Here is a 27,818-nt window from a genome sequence, read left to right on the forward strand (position 1 = left end):
TGCAATTGAATCATAGCAGCAGAAGCACTTAAATCCTTACTTGAAGCTTATCTGATCTCCCTGCTTCTAGTCTCTCCTTTGCCTAGTCTATCCTGTATAATACTCGGTAATCTTATTAAGGAATAGATCTGACCATTTAATCTCATAAATTTTCAGTGACTCCCTATTGTCTCTAATGTAAGATGTAAACAACTTAGCTTGGCATTTAATACCCTCCACAATCTGGAAATAAGCTTTAACCTGTTTTTCCAGATTTATTCCATTTTATTCCTGTCTTGCTGAACTAGCCAAAATAGACTCCTCCTAGCTATTCTCCAAACTCAGGAGACTTTCTCCTGCCTCCATACATCCTTACAAGTCATCTACCATAGCTGGAGTGAACTTTCTCCTCACCACCTCTTAGAATCTTTAGTCATATTATTTCAAGGCCTTAACTTATTCTCCAAGTAGTTAGTGTTCTCTTTCCTAAAATTACTTTGTATTCATTTATCTGTGAACATGTTGTATTCTCCTAGTAAAATGTAAGCCCCTTGAAGGAAGGTGGGGACCATTTTGGGTTTTTTTTCTTTATATCTTTGATGTCTTATACACAACAGACAAAGTTGGCAAACTTTTAAATTGTTCAAGAATACTCTCCTTTTTAATCTGTCCCAGCTTATATCATCTTTCCTTCATAACTTCCCTGTTTTCTTTTCTTCCCTTTTAGAACCTGTTAAATTGCCCTTAGTAACTGTTTAGGATAAATTAGAAATGACTACTCCTGAGGCTTTGGATCAGATTTGTTAGAGTGTAAGGAGTAACTTGCCTCAAATCAACCCAGATATCTTTTAAATAGGATTTCCTTTTTCTTCAAGAATATTGCTCATCCAGTGAAAAGGCTTCATATATTTCATTCATTCAGATTAACCGAGAGATACTGCAAGTAGGAAGGTGTATGTACGTGCAGATTGTCATCGTCATTGTTGTTATTTACAAGCACAAACCTTCGTTCACCTTAAAGTCCACATATCGTCCTGTCATCTCATTAAAGGGATGCCTCCTCCAAAGTTAAGAGATTACAGCCCATCTATGCTTTCTCATCCTTTGCATTTCTTGTCCACATCCTCCATATAGAATTTACCTAACATACTAGAAACTATCTACCAGTTATTCATCATTCATTGTAGTTCCCACAAGCCTCCTTTTCGGGTCATATATATTCTTATTGCTTATTTCTGTGTCAGTTTTTATATTTGTAATCATTGCAAAAATGCTTAGACTAGTTTGTTACCCATGGTTTTGATTCTTGTCATAAAACAGTGAAAAAATAGAAAGAGGATCAGATTTAGTTATGTTTCAAAAATCTATAATTTTGTCATTTTGGATACACCTTCCACTAATACAGACTATAATCCCTTTTTAGTATATAAATAGTTTTTGGAATTTTTTCCTGCTGAAAAATTCATCATCTTATGGATAAGTCAGTGATAAACTTCTCTAAACTCAGGTCCAGCATAGAGTTGATTACTGATCCTCTGTGTTTTAGCTTTGATTATTTGAAATTCATACCTGCTCACTATTTTGTTAGATCTCATATTTTAATACCATATCTGATAACTTGGTTTAATTATTATCCTAGTTCATGTTCATTTGTTAAGTTTATATAAATTTATCTGTCATAATGTGCAACTTAAGTCAAAATTTTATTTTTTTCCAATTATGTGTAAAAAACAATTTTTAACATTCTTTTTCTTTTGAATTTTGAGTTCTAAATTCTCTCTCTCCCTTCCCTACCCCCTTCGTGAGATGCCAGGCAATTTTATATAGGTTATAAACGTGTAGTCATGCAAAACGTATTTCCATATCGGTCATGTTGTAAAAAAAACACAGACGCAAGAAAACCTCATAAAAAAATAAAGTCAAAAATAGTATGTTTCAATATTCATTTGGACTCCATCAGGAAATGAAGATACTATTCTAAACACAGAAACTCAGTCAGCCAACAAACATTTATTAAGTCCTGCTATGTGTCAGATACTTTGTTAAACACTGAGGATATAAAGAAAGGTAAAAGCAGTCCCTGATTCAAGGAGCTCACAATCTAATAGAGGAGACAACATGCAAATAACTATGTACAAAGAAACTATATGCAGGGCAAATTGGAAATAATCAACAGAGAGGAGGCACTAGAATTAAGAGAGGGATTGGGAAAGGCTTAGCTGGGACTTGAAGGAAGCCAGGAAGTGATGAGCAGGGAGAGCATTCTGGGCATGGAGGACAGCTAGAGAAAATGCCCAGAGACAGGAGATGAAGCATCTTGTTCAAGGAATAGCCAGGAGGCCAGTGTCACTGCATTGAAGAGTATGTGGTTAGGTGGAAAGGTATCTAGAAAGGTAGAGTGGGGCTAGGTTATGAAGTGCTTGGAACACCAAACAGAGGACTTTATATTTTATTCTAGAGGTGATAGCCCCTAATTTGTAAGAGGGAGATGATATAATTATTTAGAAGCTCCTTCAGGGCAAGCACTATTCCATTTCTTATCTCTGTGCCTTTGCACTGGCTGTCGTCCTCACCTCTGCTTCATAGCATCCCTCACTTCCTTCAAGACTCAGCTCAAGAAGTACCTACATTATTATGTCTTTCCACCTGCCCAGCTGCTAGTGCCTTCCCTAACTACCTTGTATTTATTCGGTATATATTTCTACATACATACTTTTTCCTCCCCCAGTAGAATGTAAGCTCCTTGAGAATAGGGACTGTTTGACTTTTGTCTTAGTGTCCCCAGTGCCTAGCACAATGACTGGCAGATAAATAGCCTTAATAAATACTTTTTGATTGATTTTTTTGTCTTTGTATCCCCAGTGCCAAGCAGAGTGCCTGGTGCATGAATACTTAATAAAAGCCTATAAATTAATATTAATCTATTTGGATACATAGATTTATGCATGAGTATCTTTTCAAGATACAAAAACTGACTCAGTTGACTGCTCATGTAGTTATATGTCTGGACAATAAACATTCTCATCCAGTTGATTTTTTCCTCATGAATTGCTAAATCCAGTCTCTTTTGAGAGGACACTTACTTCATTGAGAATGTCCATTTGTATGTTGTAGCTTGATATAGTCATCAAAGTATCTTTTGCAAATAAGAGAATCTGAAGGACCACATCATATATTGGAAATATGTCTCCCATTTGGACTTTGTGCACATTATCTTCTGTGACAGTGTCAAACATCCTTGGTGAACATATACCTTCCTGCATTGTGATTCATTTGATATTGACAGAGAGTTGTTGAACAATGTTATTTTTGTGATTGTAATTGTTAGGGAATCTTGAATGATCTTACTGTACCTATGAGAGATATTTTGACAGAGAAGAACTTTTAAGGTTTTTTTTTTTGCTATGTCAGGTTAAATGCTTTTCAATATAATAGACAAACAATAAATGCAGCATTATCTTGTGTTTTCTATGCCTTTTTACCATTTGTGGTTATGACAGTGTGTTCTTCCATAGAAAAGCATTTGTGAAAGCCTATTTCTTTCCATTTTCATGAAGACTAACCTCCGTATTTATCAATCTCAAAAATTTTATATGGAAAGAAAAGGTTAGTAGCTATTGGCATTCTCCTGAGCAGTTTTTTTTTTTGGAGGGAGCAAGAAATGACAATATTACTAGTTCTTTAGTATTTTCCCTTTTATAAATATTTACTTTATAAATTAATCTCTCAATGTTTTCTATGTTGTGCTGCCTTTAAATAAATCTTCTCTGTGGTAGAATTGCTCATGGCCTGCTAGGTGGAGCAGTGGATGGAGTACCATTTCTTGAGTCAGGAAAACTCATCTTCCTAAGTTCAAATCTGGCCTCAGATACTTATTAGTTGTGTGACCCTAGGCAGGTCACTTAACCCTGTCTGCTTCAGTTTTCTCATCTGTAAAATGAGCTGGAGATATGGTCACAGATTCAGACATGACTGAAAATGACTGAACCAAAGCAGTTTCTCATCCCATCTTTGTTTTAGTTCAGGCCTGCACAACATATGGTCCATGGGCCGCTTATAGCCCACCAAAGGATTTCGGGTAGTCCACAAAAAATGTAGAGGATGTAAAAGAAAATAAATATATAATGAGCGCTTTGTCTGTGCCCCACTTAACCCACCTTCCACTAGTCACTATTGTGCCTGTCATGAAACTTGACAGGTTGGTGGTTGCCACTGTGCACTCTCTCCTATTTGTCACATGACCCACGGCAACCAACCATTGCCAGTCTGTCTCTAGTCCTAGAGGAGCAAGAGTCATATCTTGTTGCTGGCATTAAACAGGGACACAGCGAGTGCAGCCACATACCTATCTGGCTGACGCCTGCTGTGAGATGAGCAGCAACAATGTGAGGGCTTCTTTCCCTCCCTCACTGCATGGCTGTCCTACAAGTTACATGAGTGTCTGGTGCTCTCTCCAAGGTCAGACACTCACTTCAGTATTTCTTTGTATGTGAGCAGTTGCTGTGGAGATTTTTTGGTTCTAACATTAAAGTTTTGGGGGTGAGTTTGTAAATTGGGTAATAAGAAGAAATGGAAGATTGAATCAGAACATAGAGTGTTTAATCTGGAGTGGACAAATAGATACTTGTTTACTTATACAAGAGACAAGATATTGTGCCTTGTTTGTCAAGAAGTAATAGCTGTTCTGAATGAATGCAATCTTTGTCGCCATTTTGAATCAAAACATCTTCTCTTAAGCAAATTGGACGCCAATGAAAAATGAATTAAAGCATCCAAATTGTTGAAAAATCTCAGTGAGGAACAATGGTTTTTCAAGAAAGTAAACTCAGAAAGTAAGACAGCTGCTAAGGTTAGTTTTCAGATTTCTAAAGAAATCAATTTCAGATGTGATTCTGGAGTATGATAAATTGATTACTGACAAGAATGTGGTACATCCATTAACTAATTGTAAACAGTAAAAAAACCTGAAAAATGTATTAAAACATACCACTTAACAAAATAATTTTTTTAACATTAATGTGATTTCATGATAAATAAAAATCTTAAGTAATATGTGTAATTAATTGATATTAATTGAAATTTTCCTTTTTAAAAATATGGCTTATTTGCAAAATAGTTTAATCATTAATTACACCTTTACTTGGAAAGTGAGCCACTGAAAACCTATCTGTGGCCCAAAGAAATTTAGCCTATTTTAATTTTGGCCCCTACCTACTGCCAAGTTATGTAGGTGTTTTAGTTAGAGTAAAAATGTAGTGGTTTTACTTTCATTGATAATAAAAATATATAGCTATAAAAATGCTGGTATATTTATTCCTTTTTTCCCCTGTTTCCTATTGTTTAATCTTTGAGTTCTTTGGGGTGATTTGGTATATTTGGATCTTAAGCACAAGATTCTGCTAACCCGTTTTCCCTCCACCAGTGTTATGTCTCAATACTATTCATAATCTTTTGCTATTCTCCTCTGTAATTAAAGAAATAATTGATATCTTTTGTTTTTATATCATTCATGTTTCTCAAACTGCTTTCCTTTGTCCTTCCAGAGAGATACCTTTTATAAAAAAGAATAAAAAAGAGGGGAAAAAATTGAATAAAATTGATCAGCAAAATGCTAGAAAGAGTCTAGCTTTACATGCAGTATTCCTCCATAGTCCTCCATCTCTACAATGAAAAGGGGAAGGTGGTTTCTTATATCTCTCCTTTGGGGACCAATTTGGTTATTATAAATTTCTAGCATTCTTTTTTTATAGTTTTGTTCTCTCCATTTACATTGTTGTAGCCCTGTATATTATTTTCCTAGTTCTGCTTATTTCACTTTGCAGCAATTCATATGTATTTTCATGTCTTTTTGTATTTATTATATTTATCATTTCTTTTAGTGAAGTATATTCCATTACATTCATGTAGCACAACTTGTTTAACTATTAGCTAAGTTTAACCACATCTACTTTGCTTCCAGAGATTTTTGGGTTTTTGGTGGCACAGTGTAGGCAGCTGGTGGTGCAGTGAATAGTGCACTGGGTTTGGAGTCAGGAAGACCTGTATTCAAATTTGACCTCAGACACTTATTAGATGTGTGATTCTGAATAAATCATTTGACCTCTGAATGTCTCAATTTCCTCAACTATAAAATGAGGATAGTAACAGCACCTACCTCACAAGGTTTTTATACGAATCAAATGACATATTATTTGTTTTAAAAGTACTTAGCACAGTGCCTAGAACATAGTAGGCACTATATAAATGTTTATTTCATCCCTTTCCCCCTTTTTGGTTGTTATTACCAGAAATGCTGCTATAAAATATGCTTTATTGTTTTTGAAAAAGATTTCTCAGTGTTGTCACTGACTGTTATATCTGTATGTGCTTTCAAGTGTCCTACAACTGTTTCTCTTATGTTCTTCTTTGTCATGGCAATCACTTTATAGTGTTGGAACTGTGAGAAAAAGTGTTGGTCCATGTCAATATCATTTCCTTTAACAATCTCATTTTTTTTTAAGCTTGAATATCTTATTGGAATAGGTCATGTTGAATTATTGTTGACTGCTGTTTTAAAATATAGATTAAGATCTAGAAGTACTAGTCCCCGTTCATCCCTACTTCTTTTTATCATTTCCCTTGATAGTCTGTATCTTTTGTTTTTCCAGATGATGTTGTAATTATTTTATCGAGTTCTGTAAAGTATCCTGTTGGTAGTTTGATCAGCATAGCATTAAAAGTGTAAATTAATTTTGATAGTATTGCCATTTTTGTTATATTGGCATAGCCTAGCTATGAGCACTGAATATTCCTTCCACTATTTAAGTAGTTCTTAATTTCTTTAAGGAGCACTTTTTATTTGAATGTATGCAAGGGTTTTGTGTGCTTTGGAGATTGATCCCCAGATATTTTATGCATTTTTGTAGTTATTTGGAATGAGATTTGCCTTTCTATTTTTGCTTCTTGTGTTTTGCTATTATTATGTAGAAATGTTGCTGATTTTTGAGGATTTATTTCATAGCCTACAACTTTTCAAAGGCTATTAATTTTCTAACTCAATTAATATCTTTGCTTATTCCCTAGGTTTTCCAAGTAAATCATCATATCATCAGCAAACAGGAATCGTTTTTCTTCTTTACCTATCTTTATTACTTTCATTTCTTTCTCTTATTTTATTGCTGCTGCTAGCACCAGAACTATATCAAATGACATTGGGGAAAGTGAGCATCCTTATTTCACTCTCATGTTTGTTGGGAAGGTTCCTAGTGTAGCTTCATTTCATATGATGCTTGCTTTTGATTTAGATAGATACTTTTTATGATATTAAAAAAAGATGCCTCTGTACCTAGGCTTTGTAGGGTTTTTGATATAAAAGATGGTTGTCCTTTGTTGGAGGCTTTTTCTGATTCTATCAAGATGATCATGTGCTTTTGGATATTTTGGTTTTTAATATGAGTAACTATATTGATTGTTTTCCTAATGTTGAAATGGCCTTGTATCTCTTTACATAGATCTTACTTGTCAAAATGAATAATTTCTTGGATAAATCACTGTAGTCTCTTTGACAGGATTTTAAAGTTTTTGAGTCAGTGTTCATTACTATTATTGGCCTATAGTTTTCTTTTAAAGTTGTATTCTTTCCCTGGTTTAGGTATTAGCACTTTATTTGTCTCATTAAAATATTTTGGCAGGCTGCTTTATCAATTTTTGAGAATAATTTGTGAGGTATGTGTTCTAACTATTCTTTTGCTGGAGTTTGGGTGTCCTTTCTGTCTCTTTGCCTTGGGACAAAGCTGGTGTCAGCACATTAACTCCTATACCAACTAATTTCACATTTTTTCTTTGGCTGAAGAATTGCCTTGAATGAAATACTTAGGAGGACCTGTGATCTCAATGATGTTAAATGTTCTCCTAAATATTACTGATGAGATTAGGTCTCAAAAATTATGATAAATTAATGTTAGGGTCTGTTTTCTGATGTTTCTAATGTTTTACATTTGTCTAGTTATGAACAAGGTTACATTTTGATAAAATGTTTTAGCAGCAATTCTTTTTATTATCTAAGATAGGATAGAAAATAATTTTTCTCTGAAAAAACATTACAAGTCAAAAGATGAATGTAGATGTGTTTGCCATTTTAGGTAAATCTTTTTTTTGGTCAGGTAAAAATATTTTGCTCGAATTTCAGTTTAAATCTGCCATTTTTCATTGTAATTCCTTTAGTTCTAATTTATTATCAAAAATTTGATATTTTAAATCAATCGGTCAGCAAGAATTTATTAAGCATCTGCCAGATTTCAGGAAATATGCATAGAATTGGAGATACAAAGACAAGTGAAACAGTCCCTACTCTCAAGGAACTTAAAATCTCTCAGGCAGACAATGTGTACATATATAAATATGTGAAAAATAAATATGAGGTAGTTTTTTAGGGGGCAGCTAGGTGGTGCAGTAGATAGAGTGCCAGGCCTGGAGTAAGGAAGACTTCTCTTTGTGAGTTCAGTTCTGGCCTCAGACACTTATTTGTTGTGTGACCCTCAGCAAGTTGCTTAACCCTTTTTGCCTCATTTGCTTATCTTCATAATCAGCTGAAGAAGGAAATGGCAAACTACTCCAGCATCTTTGCCAAGAAAACCCCAAATGGGGTAACGAAGAGTCAGACACAACTGAAATGACTGAACAACTACAAAAGTTTTGTTGTTGTTTTTTTTGAATTGGAGAAGTCATTATTAGAAGTTGGTAGAAGATCAGGAAAGGCTTGATGCCAAAGGTAGTGCTTGAACTGAGTTTTTAAAGAAACAAGGGGTTCTAAAAGGAAGAGATGAAGACATGTATATTCTACACATAGGAAGCAGCTACTACAAAAACATGGAGACAAGTGGAATGTGAGGAAAATCAAGGAGGCTGGTTTAGCCAGACCATAAACTTTGTGAAAGCCTAGTAATATTTAACAGAACTGGAAAGCTAGGTAAGGGGCATGTATTGAAGGGCTTTAAGTGCTAAACCAAGGAGCTTATATTTGATCCTGAAGACCATAAGGAGCAACTGAAATTTACTGAGTGGGGAAATAACAGTTGGGTTTGTAAGAAAAGCACTTTGGCAGCTGTGCCAAGAATGGATTAGAAAGAAGAGAGCAAATGGTTTTCTAATTCTTCTTTACTGAATTGATATTTACATGAGGTTAGAAATAACAAAACATTAGCAATATTACATTTGGGATTTAAAAGTTTTAGGAATTTTATTATATCTAATTGAAAGTTATGAAACTTCCAGGGGATAGAGCCAAGATGGCAGAGTAGAGTAGCACTTGAGCTTTCCCAACATTCCCCTCCAAACAAATTTTAAAATAATGCCTCAAATTCAATTCTGGAGCGGCAGAGCCAACAAAAGATCAGAGTGAGACATTCTCCCAGCCTAAGAAAAAACAGGAGGTCAGAAAGAGAAATCTGTGACATGAGAAAGGACACTGGCCCAGAGCCCATGAATAAAACACCAGTGGTGGGACTAAGTAGTAGTGACAGAAGCTTCTGGAGCTGTCAAGCCAGTGATCACACAACCTTGGAAGGACCCAAAACTTCCAAAACCCTAGAACTACCTCTGAAAACAGTAGTGCAAAAAAGCTTGAAGCTTGAGGCAAAGCTGCTCTCACCCCAAGCTGGGAACAGAGCCCAGCTTTAATCCAAAGTTGCAAATCAAGAAATAGGAGTAGTGCAGTGAGAAAACAGAAAAACAAAACAAGAAAAAGAACATGACCATGAAAAATTACTATAGTGACGGAGAAGATCAAGACACAACCTTAGAAGACAAATTAAAACAGCTATAAGAAAACTGCAAAGAAAAATATGAATTGGACACACACCCAACAAGAATTTCTGGAAGCACTCAAAAAGAAATTTCAAAATCAAATAAGAATGGTAGAGGGAAAAAAAAGATAAAGAAATTAAAGCAAAGGAAGAAATTTATGAAATGACAACAGCTTGGTTAAAAAAAGGCACAAAAATAAGAAAATTAGACCTTAAAAAAACAGAATTGGCCAAATGGAAAAAATGGCACAAAAATTCATTGATAAAAATAAGTCCATAAAAAGCAGAATTGACCAAATGGAAAAAGACATATAAAAGCTTACTAAAGAAAATAATTCTTTAAAAATTAGAATCAGGCAAGTAGAAACTAATGACTCCATGAAACATTAAGAAACAATCAAACAAACTCAAAAAAAAAAAAGAAGAAGAAAATGTGAAATATCTCATTGGACAGCTGACCTGGAAAATAAAACAAGGACATAAAGTTTAAGAATTATTGGGTTACTTGAAAGCCATGATCAAAGAGAGAACCTGCACATTGTATTTCAAGAAATTGTCAAGGAAAACTGCCTCAATATCCTAGAACCAAAGGGCAAAATAGAAATTGAAGGAATCCACCAGTAACCACCTGAAAGAGATCCCCAAATGAAATCTCCCAGAAATACTGTAGACAAATTCTGGAGCTCCCAAGTCAAAGAGAAAAAACTTCACCAAGCAAGAAAAAACCATTTAAATACTATGGAACCACAGTCAGGATCACAAAAGATTTAACAGCTACCACTGTAAAGGAGTGGGGGGCATGGAATACAGTATTCTGTAGGGCAGATAGTCTGGGATTATAACCAAGAATAACCTAATTAGCAAAACTGAGCATTATGTTTTAAGGGGGAAAATGGATATTTTATGGAATTGGGAACTTTCAAGCATTCCTGATGAAAAGACCAGAGCTGAATAGAAAATCTGACACTCAAACACCAGATTCAAGAGAAGCACAAAATGGGAAGACATGAAAGGAAAATCATAAGGGACTCAGTAAGGCTAAACTGTATCCTTATTTGGGAAGATGACATGTATTTTCTAAGAACTTTATTATAATTGGGTCAGTTAGGATTCTGCATAGAAAGAGGGTGCAAGAGTGAGTCAGTTATGTTGAGATGATATAAAAAAATGGATAGATGAGAAAGAGGGGATACCCTGGGTAGAAGGAGAAAGGGAGAGGCAGAATAGGGGAAATTATCCTTATAAAAGAAATGCACAAGGAAGAGTTTTTACAGTGAATGGGAAATTAGGGGGGTTGGGTAGATGGACAGTGCTTGAACCTCACTCGAATCTGAATTGGTTCAAAGAGGGAAATACATATATACATACACACATAATCAATTGGTAATAGACATCTATCTTTTCTAACAAGGAAGTAGGAAGGGAAGAGGGCAAGAAAAAAGGGGAGTGATAAAAAGGAGGTCAGATAAAAGAAGGCAATGGTCAGAAGTAAAACAGACTTTATCAGAGGGACAAGATAAAAAGAGAGAAGTGTAAACAGAAGAAAATAGGATGGACAAGAATGCAATTAGTAACTGTAACTGGGAATGGGTTGAACACACCCATGAAAAAGAAGCAGATAGCAGAATGAATCAGAAGCCAGAATCTAGCAATATGTTGTTTGCAAGAAACACACCTGAAGCAGAGACACACATAGAGTTAAAACAACAGGCTGAAGCAGAATCTAGATTGCTTCAAGCTGAAATTAAAAAAAAAAAAAGCAGGGGTAGCAGTCATGATCTTAGACAAAGCGAAAGGAAAAATAGACCTAATTTTAAAATGATAAGCAGGTAAGGTAAATGAATGTCAGGAGGAAGTACAGAAAAGTAGAAGACCTCCTCCTTTCCCTATCAGAGCTAGATAAATCTAACCGTCAAATAAATGAGAAAGAAGTTAAAGAAAGGAATAGAATCTTTAAAAAGCTGGGTATGATAGACCTCCAAAGAAGACTAAATAAGAATAGAAAGTATACCTTTTCAAATTGTACTAGGTAATAAAAACCTTACAACTAAATGCAGAAAAGCAGAAATATTAAATGTACCCATTTTTAGGCCATAGTACAATAAAAATTATATTGAATAAAAGACTGTGGAAGCATGGGTTAAAAGCTAATTGCAAACTAAGTAATCTAATCCTAAAAAAGTGAATCACTCAAAGAACAAGTTATATAAACAATAATTTCATTTTTTAAAAATGGCAATGAGACAACCTTCCAAAATTTGTGGGATGTAGCCAAAGCAGTATTTAGGGGGAAATGTATCTCTAAATGTGTATAACAAAGGTGAGAGAGTAGATCAATGAATTGGCCCTGAAACTTAAAAAAAAATACCTAGAAAAAGAACATTAAAAATATCCAATTAAACACCAAAATGAAAATCAAAGGAGAGTTGAATAAAATTGGAAGTAGAAACCCATTGAATTATAAATAAAACTGGAAGCTGGTTTTATGAACAAAACCAATAAAATAGGTAAACTATTTATTAATTCAATTTTTTAAAAAAAGAAAATTACCAATATCAAAATTAAAAGGATGAATGCTTCATCAATGAAGATGAAATTAAGGCAATTATTAAGAGTTATTTTGCCCAGTTACATGCCAATAAAATGACTGCCTAAGTGAAATGGATGAATATTTACAAAAAAATAAACCACCCACTTAACAGAAGAGGAAATAGAATACTTAAATAACTTTATCTTAGAAAAAGAAATTGAAGAAGCCATCAGTGAGCTCCCCCAGAAAAAATCCCCAGTACCAGATGGATATTGAAAGAACAATTACCTTTGACCCAGCAGTAGCACTTCTAGGGCTATATCCCAAAGAGATCATACTAATGGGAAAAGGACCCACATGAACAAAAATATTCATAGCAGCTCTTTTTGTGGTGGCAAATAATTGGAAATTGAGAGGATGCCCATCAATTGGGGAATGGCTGAGCAAGTTGTAGTATATGAATGTAATGGAATATTATTGTGCTATAAGAAATGATGGACAGGCTGACTTCAGAAAAACCTGGAAAAACTTGTATGGTCTGATGCTGAGTGAAGTGAGCAGAACCAAGAGAATGTTGTACACAATAACAGCCACGTTGTGTGATGACTAATATTGATAAACCCTTCCCAGCAATACAAGGATCTAAGACATCTGCAGAGGCCGCATGATGGAAAATGCTATCCACATCCAAAGAAAGAACTATAGAATTTGAATGCAGATTGAAGCATACTATTTGCTATTTTTTCCTCTTCTGTTGAATTTTGTTTCCTTTTTCTGGTGGTTCCTCCTATTGATTCTAATTCTTACAGTATCACTAATGTGAAAATATGTTTAATAGGAATATATTTGTATAGCTTATATCAGATTGTGTGCTGTCTTGGGGAGGGTAGTGGGGAGGAAGGGGGAGAAAAATTTTAAACTCAAAAGCATATGGAGGTGATTATTGATAAATCAAAATAAATTAATAAAAAAGGGAAATGTATTATAATTCTCAACATGTTTATTTGGGCAGGTAATAAAAATATATTCATATAGTAAAAAAAAAACCAAAACAATTAATCCCAGTACTCTGTTTGAAAAACATCGCTAAAAAAGGAGTCCTACCAAATTCCTTTTATGACAGAAAAATGGTTTTGATACCTAAACCAAGGAGAGAAAAAACAGAGAAAGAAAACTCTAGACCAATTTCTTTAATGAATATCAGTGTAAGAATTTTAAATAAAATAGCAGGAAGGAGATTATAGCAATATATCATAAAGATCATACACTGTAACCAGGTGGAATTTATACCAGGAATGCAAGACTAGTTCAGTATTAGGAAACTATCCGCATAATTGACCATGTCAATAACAGCAAAAATCTTGATTATATCAATAAATGCAGCAAATGCCTTTGACAAAATAACTATTAATAGCACTCTGCAAGCATGAGAATCAATGGAACCTTTCTTAAAATGATAAGTAGTATCTATCTAAATACAAGAGCAAGCATTATATGTAATGGGGATAAATTTGAAGCCTTCCCAGTAAGATTGAGGTAAAGCAAAGATGTCCATTTTCACCACTATTATTTTGTATTATACTAGAAATGCTATCTGTAGGAATAAGACAAGAAAAAGATTTGAAAAAGAAAGGGACAGTGAGGAAACAACACTATCACTCTTTACAGATGATATGATGATATACTTAGAGAACCCTAGAGAATCAACTAAAAAGCTAGTTGGAACAATGAACAACTTCAGCAAAGTTGCAGATATAAAATAAACCCACATAAACCATCAGCATTTCTATATGCTATCAAAACCCAGCAGAAAGAGAAATTCCATTTCAAATAACTGTAGACAATATGAAATATTTGGGAGTCTCCCTACCAAGAAGACCCCAGGGATTATATGAGCACAATTACAAAACCCTTTTCACACAATTAAAGACAGATCTAAACAATTGGAGAAATATCAATTGCTCATGGGTAGGCTGAGCCAATATAATAACAATGACAATTCTACCCAAGTTAATTTACTTATTCAGTGCCATGCCAATGAAACTGCCAAAGAATTATCTTACAGAGTTAGAAAATATAGTAACAAAATTCATCTGAAAGAGCAAAAGGTCAAGAATATCAAGAGTATCAATGTAAAAAAAAGTGAAAGGAGAGGGCCTAGCAGTTCCAGATTTCAAACTATATTACTAAGTGATAATCATCAAAATAATCTGGTACTGGCCAAGAGTGATGGATCAGTGGACTAGATTAAGTACACAATACAAAGTAGTAAATGACCGTAGTAATCTAGTGTTTGATAAACCCAAAGATCCTAGCTTTTGGGATAAGGACTCAACATTTGACAAAAATTGCTGGAGAGACTGGAGAGTAGTTTGACAGGAAGTAGGCATAGACCAACATCTCACACCATATATGAAAATAAAGCCAAAATGGATAAATGATTTAAACATAAAGGGAGATATCACAAATAAACTATAAGAGCATGAACTATAAGAGCATGGACAAATGTACCTGTCAGATTTATGTATAAAGGAAGAGGCTATGACAAAATGAGATAGTGGGGATTAGGGGAAGTAAAATAAATAATTTTGATTACATGAAATTAAAAAGCTTTTGTTTAAAGAAAATTAATACAGCCAAAAGTAGAAGGAAAACAGGAAACTTGAGGGAAATTTTGCAAGGAGTTTCTCTGATAAAGGCTTCATTTCTCACATATATGGGGAATTAAACCAAATATATAAAAATAAGTGCATTCCCTAGTTAGTAAATGGTCAAGGGATATAGACTGATAGTTTTTAGAAGATGAAATCAGAGCTATCAATAGACAACATGAAAAATTGTTCTACGTTACTACTGATTATGGAAATGCATATTAAAACAACTCTGAGATACCATCTCACATCTATCAGATTGGCCAACATGTTGTTGTTGTGTTCAGTCATTTCAGTCCTGTCATGATCCCTTTTGTGGCCAAAACTAGCAAAGCTCATTTTACAGATGAGGAAACTGAGACAAAGAGAAGTAAACAGACTTGCCCCGGGTCACACAGCTAGTAAGTATCTGAGGCTAGATTTGAACTCAGGAAGATGAATTTTTTTGACTGTAGTCCTGGTACTATATACCCTGTACCACTTAGCTGCCTACTGGCTCCCAGGGCAGAAAAGAAAAATGGTAATCTATAAGGGATATGAAAAAAATGGGACAGTATTTCACTGTTGGTGGAGTTTTAAACTAGTTCAACCATTTTGGAGAACAATTTGAAACTGTGCCCAAAGGGATATAAAATTGTGTATACTCTTTGACCCAGCAATATAACCACTAGGTCTGTATCCCAAAGAGGTCAAAGAAAAGGACCTATTTGTACAAAGAATTTTATAGCAGCTCTTTTTGTGGTGGCAAAGAATTGAAAATTGAGGGGATGCCTATCAGTTGGGGAATGGCTGAACAAGTTATGGTATATGATTGTGATGGCATACTATTGTGCTAAAAGAAATCACAAGCAGGATGGTTTCAGAAAAACCTTAGAAGACATACATGAACTCATGCAAAATGATGTGAGCAGAACCAGGAGAACATTGTATATGATAAAAACAATATTATAAGGATGATCAACTGTGAAAAACTTAGCTACTCTGATCAAGACAGTGATCCAAGAAAATTCCAAAGGACCAATGATGAGAAATTCTATCCACTTTCAGAGAGAGAACTGATGAACTCTGAGTACACATTGAAGCATACTTTTTAAACTTTCTTTATTTTTATTGTTTTATTTTGTTTGTATTTTCTTTTGCAACATGGCTAATATGGCATGATTTCACATGTATAATGGAAATCAAAGTGCTTGCCATCTCACAAAGGGGGGAAGTGTCAGAGGAAGGGATAGGATTTGCAACTCAAAATTTTAAAAAAAAGATTTAAAATTTAAAAAAAGTTTTAAAATTTATTTTTAGTTTTCAAAATTCACTTCCATAAGCTTTTGAGTTTTTAATTTTCTCTGCCTCCCTCTATACCCCCCTCTCCAAGATGGCATGCATTAGTCATGTTGTAAAGAAGAATTAGAACGAATAGGAGGAACCACAAGAAAGAAGAAACAAAACAAAAAAAAAAAGAGAGAGAGAGAAAAAATTGTATGCTTACATCTGCATTCAGACTCCATAGTTCTTTCTCTGGATGTTGATAGCATTTTCCGTCTTGAGTCTTTTGGAGTTGTCTTAGATCCTTGTATTAAATTTTTTTTTCATATAATTGGGAAATATTTAACAAAATTTTTTTTTTAAAGTTGTACAGTGTAAATACTTTATAATGGTATAACTCAAAATTTTTTCTTTCAGACTCTCAACTGAATTGTATATTTTCTTCTTTTGTTTGATAGATAGCAAACAATAAAGATGCTTTGAGGAAAACCTGGAATCCAAAGTTTACATTAAGGAGTCACTTTGATGGAATTCGAGCACTTGCTTTCCATCCAGTTGAGCCAGTTTTGATAACAGCATCTGAGGATCATACATTAAAAATGTGGAATTTGCAAAAAACAGCTCCAGCAAAAAAGTGAGAACATTCTGTTTCATTTTTGTTTGAACACTTTGTTTGAACATGCTCCCACAAATATAATTCTTGATTTTACTAATAGCAAAGACCTTTCTTGTAAATACTTTGTGATTTTTTTTTTTGGTGAACATTTTATTGTGTTCTTTTGATAGCATTGTAATAGCATAGTGGAAATGTAATGGATAGCTGGGAAAGAAATTATAATTATCTCTTAAGGTAATCATTTTGAAGGTTTAATTATCTGGATCATATTCCTTTACATCTTGTCTTTTTTCTGGTTATTCATTCACGCTGCATTTGGTGCTAGCCTTTCCTCGTCTGCCTTTACCATGCTTTTAAACCTTCTACTTAAGATATAGCCACTGTCTTCATTACCATGATTATCTGATGTTTACCAGGAAATTATGCTGTGCATAATTGTGCCAGTTTCCCTAGTAATGATTTTGACAGAAGAAAAGGTATCATTTCTATTCTTCAAAGTACTACTGGGGATGCTCACTTTTTGTTGCCAGCTAAGCCTCAGAACTTTTAGGTACAGCATGCCTAGTGTCAAATACTCAGCATTGATAGAAAATTCTTACTGCAGTGAGTGAGACTAATCCATGAGTTCATGTTTGTAAGCCCAAAAATAAAAATAAAAATCCATGTTTGCAACAGTGGACTGAAATATAATCTTCAGTTAAAAATATTAATTGCCTCCTTCCCACCCTCCCTCAGTTTCTTTGAGAGAATTAGTGGAACTCCTGAAGAATTTCTTGAATGAGTGCTGTGGTGGCACCTATGAGAGAGTATGTTACAATTGCTCATTTTTCTCACAGGAGAAATTTGCTTATATCAATTTGCTAAACATCTAGCACACTCATTATTTTCTTTAGTATTGTGCCTACTTTTTAAAAAGTATTAACTGAATACATTAAGACTCTTAGAGGAATACAGGTTAAAATTCATGAAAAATTTTTTGTTTCTAAACATTTCAGTGACTTTTTTCTTTCAGCAAGATCCATTATGTCCTGAAGATCTGTTGCATGTGGATAGATGTAAACAAATTGAATTAAAATAGGTCATTTTCTTCCTTAAAGGCATTAAATGGTAGGATGAAGGAGGTTAAGGAAAACTTCGCTGAAATTTGCTGCCTGATTTGTTTTATGGGCAAGGACTCTAGCATAGCACCTTAAGTTGATAAAATGCTGTTTGACTAGATCATAGCTTATTGGTTTTATTTTCATCTAGTCCAGTTTATTTTGGCAGAGAGAATTTTTTTTTCCATGAAGGGCCAGGAATAGTGCCTTTGATTATTTTTCCAATTTGTTTTTGAGTTATAATGAAGTTTGAATCATCTAAGGGAGTAGGCTCAGTGTAAGATTCTCATTACTACTGATTAAAACACTTAATCCAAAATGAGGGGACATATAGTTAATAATAATATAGTAATAACATTTATACAAAATTATTAGTGTTTATTTGTGTAGATGGGGGAGAGGGTACTAGACAAGTAACTTAGAGTGACCTGTATAGATGTATTGAAGGAGTTGGAGCCAAATTAGTTGGAGGTTTCTTTTGGACATTTGATATTTCCAAAAGGGACTCAGCTAAATTTTGGCATGTTAATCACTTAACTAAGATCTGGTTTCATTTGAATGTGGTATAATTGCTTAAAAGGAACAATGTCTTTGACTGATTGATAAATCACCCAGTATTTATTAAGCACCTATTATGAGCTAGGCACCCATGGAGAGGAAAAAGGAAGAAGAGAATAAGCATTTTTATAGCACTCAATATGGTAGACATTCTGCTAAACATTACATTCAAAAAAATTATCTCATGTGATCCTCACAACAACCCTGAATGGTAGATGCTATTATTATCCTCATTTTATAGTTGGAAAAGGCAGCTAGGTTGGGAAGTAGATAGAGTGATGGGCCTAGAGTTAGGAAGATTCCTCTTCCTGAGTTCAAATCTGGTCTCAGACACTTAGTAGTTATATAACCTTGGGGAAGTCACTTAACCCTGTTTACCTCAGTTTCCTTATCTGTAAAATGAGTTGGAGAAGGAACCGGGTCCCAATCTCTCAGTAGCCAGTAATCCAAAAGCTTGGTTTCTCACAGTTAATATACAATTTGGAGGCAATAAAAAACAGGAAATACAGAATTATAAAGATTGAAACATCTGGTTTCTCAGTGAGGAGGGGGGCCCAGGAGACACTGAGTTGAGAGGGAGGGGAATATTCTTGTGACATTTTTTGAGTCAGGTGACAGTGGGGCAGGGGAGTACTCTTGTGAAACCTTCTAAATTAAGTGACTTACATGGAATTAAAACTTAACTTCATAAAAAAGGGAGTAACTAATGCTAATTATTTTTAATGTAACATTCCCTGCTTTGATACCGAGGCTCTTAACCCTCAGCATCACTTATTTAAATGCTTTAGCAAACAGGGATTTCTGATTGGAATGATATTCTACCTTAAGAGGCACCAAAGGGTTGGGTGACAGGCACAAAGAGTACAAGCAAAGTCATAATCTTATATAGCCCGTAAGGAGACAGACCTTATTAAATAGACTCTGTAGGTAAATTAAGTACTGCTACAGATCAAACTACTTGAAGGGTTCACCAGAGACTAATTTGAGAGGGGAGATTTACATGTCATCAAGGTAACCATGAGAACTCAGCAAAGAAATATCACAAAACGAAAAGCTGAAGCAATACAATAACAATCATCAATATTAAATAATGTTAAGTCTCCTTGTAACCTAGTAAACCCGCTATCTATATCCATTTAATTGTCACATTTCATCTTGAATCCCAGATGTCCCAAATAGCTGTCTGGTCCCTGGAAACATCTTCCCTTGGACATTCTGGAATAGGTCTTGTTCTCAGGGCTACTCTGAAGGGAGCAGTTGATCTAATTGATCTGCTTCTCTGGTTCCAAGTCACTTGCAGAGATTTCTAAATAATTGCCCATAACGAGGCTCAGTATAATTTAATAGAATCTCCTGAATTTGCTTTTCCAGTAACTAGCTCATGTAGTGAAAACCAGCTCAAGCCTTATGGTTCTGAACCTATTAGCAACAGGGCTATAAGAACATCACAATAGGAACCCATAATTCACCTGAATTGTCAGAGGATTTCCATTTTTACATACCACTTGTGTCTATCTTTACCTAAATCCTGTACCTGATACAGACATTGCTGTCAATAGACCAAGGAAAAAATCTTTAAAAAAAAAAATCCACGGGGGTCCAACTTGGAAAATGAGCCCTTCTGTCTCTTAAGATTAGACAGAGACTTCAAAATAGTAAAATAATTTCACTTTCTTTGGAATTATCAATGTAATTTTATATGTAAAATCTTTAATCCATTTTTGAGAACTTGTTTACTAAAACCTAGTCAAGGCCTGTATATCCTGTTAGAAACATTTGGAAATCAGTCATGTTTGTGTGTGGGTGTGTGTGTGGGTGTATCCTAGTTCTTAGAGAAAACAGTCTGATCTGATCCTATTGCTTTATCAACATTTACTATATTTAATTAGAAAACTTACATCTTTGTCTTATTCCCCCCTTTTGAGGATATTATCCGCATATCACCCTGAAAAAATGAGATACTTCAAGGACCTAATCTTATACATGAATATCTTTTAGGATATGGAATTGACTACTAATTCAGATTGAAAACAATAAGATTTTTCATACTTGTCTCCTGTTATAGTAGCCCAAATGTTTTAGCATTAATCTATTAATGAATAGATTTAATATTGCAACAACAAAATGTCTAAAGTTCATTTGCCTTAATTATAGAAATTTGCTATGAAAGGAAAGGGAAAGGTATGGTTATAACTATATCAAGGCTATCCCTTTGAGGGCACAGACTGACCTGACATGAGCCACAACAGGGTAAATCTCCCTTAACTCTGTTTGATTCCAGGCAAAAGTCATAGTTAACAGTCAGTCATACAGAAAATTCCATGTCGTTCACAAGCTGTCATAGCCAGGCTCAGAATTAACCAGGTGGGAAAATTCCCTTTCTGAAAGGAAATAGCATAATGGGGGAATGAGTCAAGAGGATCCTACCTTAGCCTACCCCAAGGTTGTCCCTTAACTTTTCCCAGGAACAGACATCTCCCTGTAGCAGTTCCTGTAACACATTCACTTTAAGCAGTACATGGCATTTCCCTTGAATGTGGTGGACTGCTGGCCTCATGACAGTTCTGACAACCATACCTGAAATAAAAATTTAGAACAATATCAAATTATAATCCTAGAGATTTTTCCTGAAATAGCAAAATTTCACTGATCACAACTTAGGGTTAAGTTATTATTATTATTTTTCTCATGTTGCAACAACAGTTAATGATGAGCACAGAGAAGGACATCTTATTTATTCTTCATTTATAATTTAAGAATAATTACATACTAGAGTTTCACATATACTTTGAATACATGATTTTGTTATTGTTATTCAGTCATTTCAGTTGTGTCTAATTTTCATGATCTAATTCTTCATGGGGGTTTTCTTGGCAAAGATACTGGAGTGATTTGCCATTTCTTTCTCAACATGATAGTTGACTCCAAACCCCCAGAAAATTGCTGGCTATGAGTCTCCAATCCTATTCACCACTAAGGCAAGAATGAAATCTTTGAATCTATTATCTGTTGTTACAAGTTGGCTCAAAGACCTACCTGCAATACAGATTATTAATTAGTACAATTTCATAATTTGCATAAGTCATAGCCAAATAATCTGTCTGATAAAAATCACTCTTTATTATGAGCAAACTAATAAGTTTCCTCACTTTGGCTGGGAATGGTCCCAGTTTCTTAAACTTCAGTACTTTAGAATGTTACAGTCCGTGGTCAACAGGGTTGATAAAATTTTATGATCTTGTCCAAGTAGAAAGTCCCAAGGAACCTCACGGATAAGGACAACTTAAAAGATTTTTGCTATATATTTTTCTTAAACAGTAAGTTATTATTATCCATTTTAAAGCAAAATATACCCAAATTAAATATATAACAATTTTTGAACAAAATCTGGTCAAATCAAATCTGGATTTATGTAACATTTAAATCTCAATTTTCCCAAGGACCTACTGTTTTCAGTTAGCTCATGTTCAAAAAAATCATGATAGCTCTCTCCCAGCTTCTCATTACTTTTTCTTAAGTCCGCAAAGAGCCAAATCAATTTCTTTGTGTTCATAATCTAGCCCCAATTTTCCCCAAAGGTTTTTAGTTGTAACTGTAGGAAGGTCGAAGAAGACAGGACACACGGGCTTATTAAAAAATAATTCAATGCTGCAAACAAAAAGAATAACAAAATGAAGTTTCTCATATCCTTCTTATCTTAATGGGATCAAAACCTCTTTCCTAAAACTCAAAAACACTTTTCTTTCAAACTCTTCATTCATACTCAGTGTAAACAGACTTTCTTTAGCTTTTCTGCCTGTTCTCGTCTCATCTCTACTTGCTCAAATTTTCTTTTTTCCTTTCTTTTTATATCCCTCCAGTGGACTTTAACTAAAGCCCTTCACAACTGCATCTTTCTTTTTTCTTTCTATATTTTGATCTGACACTTTTCTTACTTTCTTCTGTTTAATTGCTCTGGTCTTTATTTCCTTATCATATCTGAGGCTATCTATAAAATTAATCTTTACTCCATTGTTTTTTTTTTTCTTATAACTTAGCACAGGTTTTTTACTACACAAAAGCAGTGATTGCAATATTTTTGCCTTTGGGGTTCTTAAAAGCTTACAAATACATGGACTGTTCTAATAACTTCTGATGATTTTGCCACTAGTTTACTTAAGTTCTGTTATTCACAGAAAAAATATAGTGGTAACACCAAACATTTTTCCAAATTAAATTTTACTTACTTTTAGTTGCTCCCTGATTTTAAAATAAGCTTCTAGAAGAGTTACTAATAGCCAGTTTCTTAAATACCAGATAAATTTATACTGAAAATGCTTTTTTTCCCCTTCAATTTGGAACTTCACTATACTACTTTCAAACTAGCTTTGGTTCTCTTTAATCAGTGAAATTACCTTTCCCCTTTGTGCTAAAACAGTAAATTGGTCACTTTACAAAAAGGAGAAAGTGATAAAGGGTCTAAGTGCTGTTTCCATGTACCATTCTCAGAGTTTTATTCTTATTTTTCCTTAAAATAAATTATGCAGAGTTGTGCCCCCAAACTCACTAAAACATTTTAGGATTTAAAGAAACATTTAAACGACAATTTGGAAATTTATAGTGGAGAAAGCAAATTTGTTCTCTAATTAGTTTTATAATGCCATAAATTCCTGCAGACTGAGGACAAAGATTCCTTTCTTATCTATATCTCTTGTCTGTCTCCCTAACTTGGTTAGTGTTAGGAAGGCAGAGAAAGACTTCTATTCTGAATACTCAGAAAAGTTTCTCAGAAAGGTTTTCACTTTTTACATTCTTCTTCCACATAAAAATATAAACAACACGCAAGAGAAGCATAGTGAAGGATTTAATCAAAAAGTCACTGTGTACAATTTTCTAAAAGTAATCTCAGAACCTTTAATATGCAGTCAGTAATTGAAGATCCCTTCTTCAGGCTTGTAAAAATATATTTTTTTAATATATTTTAGAGCAATCTTTTGTATATGTATGTTTATATTTTTATATATTTTATACCAATCTTTTTTATTTTCATATATTTTAAAGCAGTCATTACATAATTTGAGAGCTCTATTCTTAGTCATCCTTGTGAGAAGTTTCCCATATTTCCAGGCCAACCTTCCCTAAGTAGGTATCCATTAGCTTAGTAAAGCTTGTTACCATGCCTCCTTCATGAGGGAGCATTCACTTAACTTTCTGGATGTTGATTCAGGAGGAGATGGAAGTCTAGGGGTGGTGAACCAAAGTACTTAAGAATGTCCCTTCAGCTAAGGGCCTGTGGTCACATGGAATCTCACAGTCTCAATCCCTTTGTGGTCACTGAAATTGTTATGATGGAATAAAGAGATTGAGTAATTACATCCAGGTAACTATTTGGAAAAGGTTGTAAAACAAACTGGGTCCAAGGCTCTCAATTACCAACAACTCAGAAACTTGGCTTTTCATGGTTAATATACAATTTGGAGGGAATGAAAAACAGGAAACACAGGATTATAGGGATTGAGACATCTTGTTTCTCATTGGGGAAGGTGCTCGGGAGACACTGAAGTCAGAGGGAGAAGGATATTCTTGTGACATTCTTTAAGTTAGGTGACAGTGGGGAAGGGAAATACTCTTCTGAAACCTAAATCAGGTGACTTGCATGGAGTTGAAATTTAACTTCACAAAATGGTGGATAAAAGCAAAATGGAGTCACTAATGCTGATTTTTTAAATGTAACATAAAACAAACATATATAGGTATATACAAAAAAAAATTCTGGTTGATTTGTGAGGAGGAGGACACACTAGCATCTGGGATCAGTCATTCAGGAAGCATTTATTAAACACCTACAATGGGCCGAACATAGTACTGGATAATTGTGATACAAAGATGAAAGGAAATAGTTCCTCACTGCAAGGAGTTTATAGACTCCCCTAGGGAGGTGACACATATGGTTATAGGTATATTACAAAACATGCAGATAGATACAAGATAATTTTAGGAGGAAGGCACTAGTAGCTGAGGAAATAAAAAAAATGTATCATGTCAAATGTAAAATGCTTTGTAAGCCTTGAGCTGCTATTTAAATGTCAATCATCATTATCATCTGTTTATATCATATTACAGTACATAATGAGTGTCAACTGGACTTTGTTTCTGATTAACCCAGTCTAGGTTTGGGTTTATTTTTTAAGTGAAGTGGATCTGTTTTAAGACTACTGTTTAATTCAATCAAAATTACATTCATAGTATTGGTTAGTCTATAAACATGTCAGAAATTGTGAAAGACAAAAAAAACCCGTTCTCAAGGGGTTTTCTTTCTGTTAGAGAAACAACACGTACATGGATATATACAAGCTGTGTAAAATCAATACCGCCTAATTTGGGAGGTAGGTAGCAGGAGATGGAATGCTTTGAAGAGAACTAGGAATTCTAAGAGGTAGAAGTATATTGATATGTGTTCAACTATTTTTTCCACCTGTATTAAATCCCTCTTAGTGTTTGAATGGAAACTAAATGTAACATCACAGTCTTACCCATATAGTACTGTGAACCTTTTATATTTGGGGTTGATTGTGTTAAAAAAAAAAGATAAACAAATTTGATTCAAGTGGATATTATGCTCAGTTTAAGAGGTTAATTCATTTGTATCTTTGTTTGAAGCTATACATATATGTCTTATAATAGTAACTAAGGTTTATTTATTCATCTACTTATATTTATATGTCCAGATCTTTGCCTCAGTATAAAAAACTCCTAGTATATCTCCCTCCACCAGTTTATATTAGCAGTTCATCTGTAACCTAGTCTTAATTGCCTAGCAACACTGAGATGTGGCTTATGTCTACACAGCCAGTGTCAGAGGCAGTAAATTCAAATCTTAAATCTAAAGAATCCTCTCTATGCATTGTACCATAGAACAGTGGAAAGGGTATTTTGGCAGTTAGAGGATCTAGGTTCAAATCTTCCTGCTGACTCTTACTACCTGTCTGACTTTGGGCATGTCACTAAATCTTCCTGGGCTTTAGTTTCTCCATGTATAAAAAGAGGACGTTGAACTAAGTAGCCTCTCAGGTCCTTACCAGTTCTAGTTCTCTCATCCTATATAACTTGATATTTATATATTGTTTTTAAGTTGGCAAATTACTTCATAAGATACATTAGGGAATAATTACTACTGTGCCAAGTAGTATGCTAAGTGCTTTTTTTTTTTAAAAATTTTTAGGCAATTGGGGTTAAGTGGCTTGCCCAAGGTCACAGAGTTGGTAAGTGTCAAGTATTTGGTCTAAGGTCAGATTTGAACTCAGGTCCTCCTGATTTCAGGGCCGGTCCTCTATCCACTGCTCCACCTAGCTGCCCCTATGCTAAGTACTTTTACAAATATTATTTCATTTGAGCCTCACAACAACCCTGGGAAGTATGTGCTGTTATTATCCCCATTTTACAATTGAGGAAGCTGAGGCAAACAAGGTTAAGTGGCTTTCCCAGGATTACACTGCTAGCAAGTGTGTGCGTCCAAATTTGAACTAAAGTCTTTCTGGCTCAGGCCCCAGTGCTCTATCCAGTGTACCATCAGCTACCTCTATCCTTATCTGATTCAAGTTTCATAAGAATTCTGTGCAGTGGAAACTAAAGATGTTATAACCCTATTTTACTTATAAGGAAATAAGCTCACAGAGCTTTGTTAGTTACGTAGCTGGTTACTGTCAAAGCTGGCATTTGAACCCAAATCATCTTAACTACACATCCAGCACCTTACATTGTGCTACACTGTGGATTGATCTTCTTACATTCCTTTTGTAACAGTTTCTTGTTAGCCTTTTTTGATTCTTAAAACATTTTATAAGATGTTTTTGTAATACCAGTTGTGGAATATAGTAACACAAGACATATTTTCTTCTTTTTGAAAAAAAAATTCTTATCTAGGAGTACCTCTCTTGACGTGGAGCCTATCTATACGTTCAGAGCTCATAAGTAAGTATGTGCTTTTAGATACTATATGATTATAAATTAAAATGTATAGAACATATATAATTTCATTTACATTAAGTTGCAAATGTGAGCAAAATAGTTAACCTCAAAATAATATATCTCTAAAAACTGGCTTACCATTGCAAAGTTTAGGTGTTTATTACAATAATATCTTATTTGTATTACATTTATATACATATTTCTATTATATTGAATTTATTTAAATATAGAATTTCAGCATTTGAATACTGAAACAAATAGGATTAAAACATGAATTTTCCTGAATCATCTTGTCCTCAAAACAATCTAGATAAAAAAATTTGAAATTAATTTTATTGTTTTGATTCAAATAAGTTACACTTAGATTTCTTTTTTTAAAATTTTAAAAAAATTTTAAAAAATTTTTTTTATTTTGGTGAGGCAACAATGGTTAAGTGACTTGCCCAGGGTCACACACCTAATAAGTGTCAAGTGTCTGAGGCCAGATTTAAACTCAGGTCCTCCTGACTCCAAGATCAGAGCTGTATCCACTGTACCATGTAGCTGCCCCCTAGATTTCTTCCATTTTAGTTTAAAGAATTGCTCCATACTATTGATTTATTCAATTCGGGGAAATTTAAATTATGGTTTCGCATTGTATTCTTTGCATATTAAAAAACAGAAACAGACTGACACATGAATCATGAAACATTTTTCCTTGAACAAGGATTATTATCTATGTCATTTGTTCATGGGTAGAATATAAATTTATTTTCTTCCACCCTCCTAGAGGTCCAGTCCTCTGTGTAGTAATGAGCAGCAATGGTGAACAGTGTTATAGTGGAGGGACAGATGGCCTTATTCAGGGCTGGAATACAACCAACCCAAACGTCGATCCCTACGACTCTTATGGTATGTTCTTTGGATCCCTCTTTTCTGCCCTTCCCCCTGCCCTAAGTAACTCAAACACATGTGTAGTTTTAAAATATGAAAATTTTCTGTAACTACTCTTTTCATAAATGCGTATATGGCCCTGTATGCATGTGAACAGTAACTGTTTTTACTGTGTTCTGAAGGACATCTAAATTTAGGAGTTGGGGGCATCTAGTGTTTAAGGGGGGATATTATCTTTACAGAGAATGCACATTTTTCTTCTAGTTTTATTGATTACAGATGTTAGACTAACAGTCATTGATATCAAGTACTTTTTGAGAATAGTACCAGCTAACATATACTTCATAGCTCTTTCTCACAGCTTTCATAGGCAGATTAATGTTGTCATTCCCATATTTCCTGAAGCTCTGGATTACTATCAGAGTTTTTGATGTTTTCTTAGTTTTCTGAACCCATTATTGAACATTGGAATGAGTACATCGTAAAAGGAGTACATTGGAAACAATGAAGGAATGAGTAGTA

General features: G+C 34.3%; 1 protein-coding gene across 2 annotated transcripts in view; it reads left to right on the forward strand.

Annotated features, from left to right (window-relative positions):
• The window catches only part of STRN (striatin), a 157,113-nt gene that overhangs the window by 109,477 nt on the left and 19,818 nt on the right, over window positions 1-27,818 (forward strand). For both annotated transcript variants that reach the window (XM_020992649.2, XM_020992650.2), the window contains 3 exons: window positions 16,664-16,839; window positions 26,379-26,426; window positions 27,193-27,314. In XM_020992649.2, the coding sequence (XP_020848308.1) occupies window positions 16,664-16,839; window positions 26,379-26,426; window positions 27,193-27,314 (346 nt within the window). The remainder of the gene's footprint in view (window positions 1-16,663; window positions 16,840-26,378; window positions 26,427-27,192; window positions 27,315-27,818) is intronic.

This window comes from Phascolarctos cinereus, unplaced genomic scaffold, assembly GCF_003287225.1.
Source record: "Phascolarctos cinereus isolate Bilbo 61053 unplaced genomic scaffold, phaCin_HiC Scaffold_2;HRSCAF=192, whole genome shotgun sequence".
Taxonomy (NCBI): Eukaryota; Metazoa; Chordata; class Mammalia; order Diprotodontia; family Phascolarctidae; genus Phascolarctos; species Phascolarctos cinereus.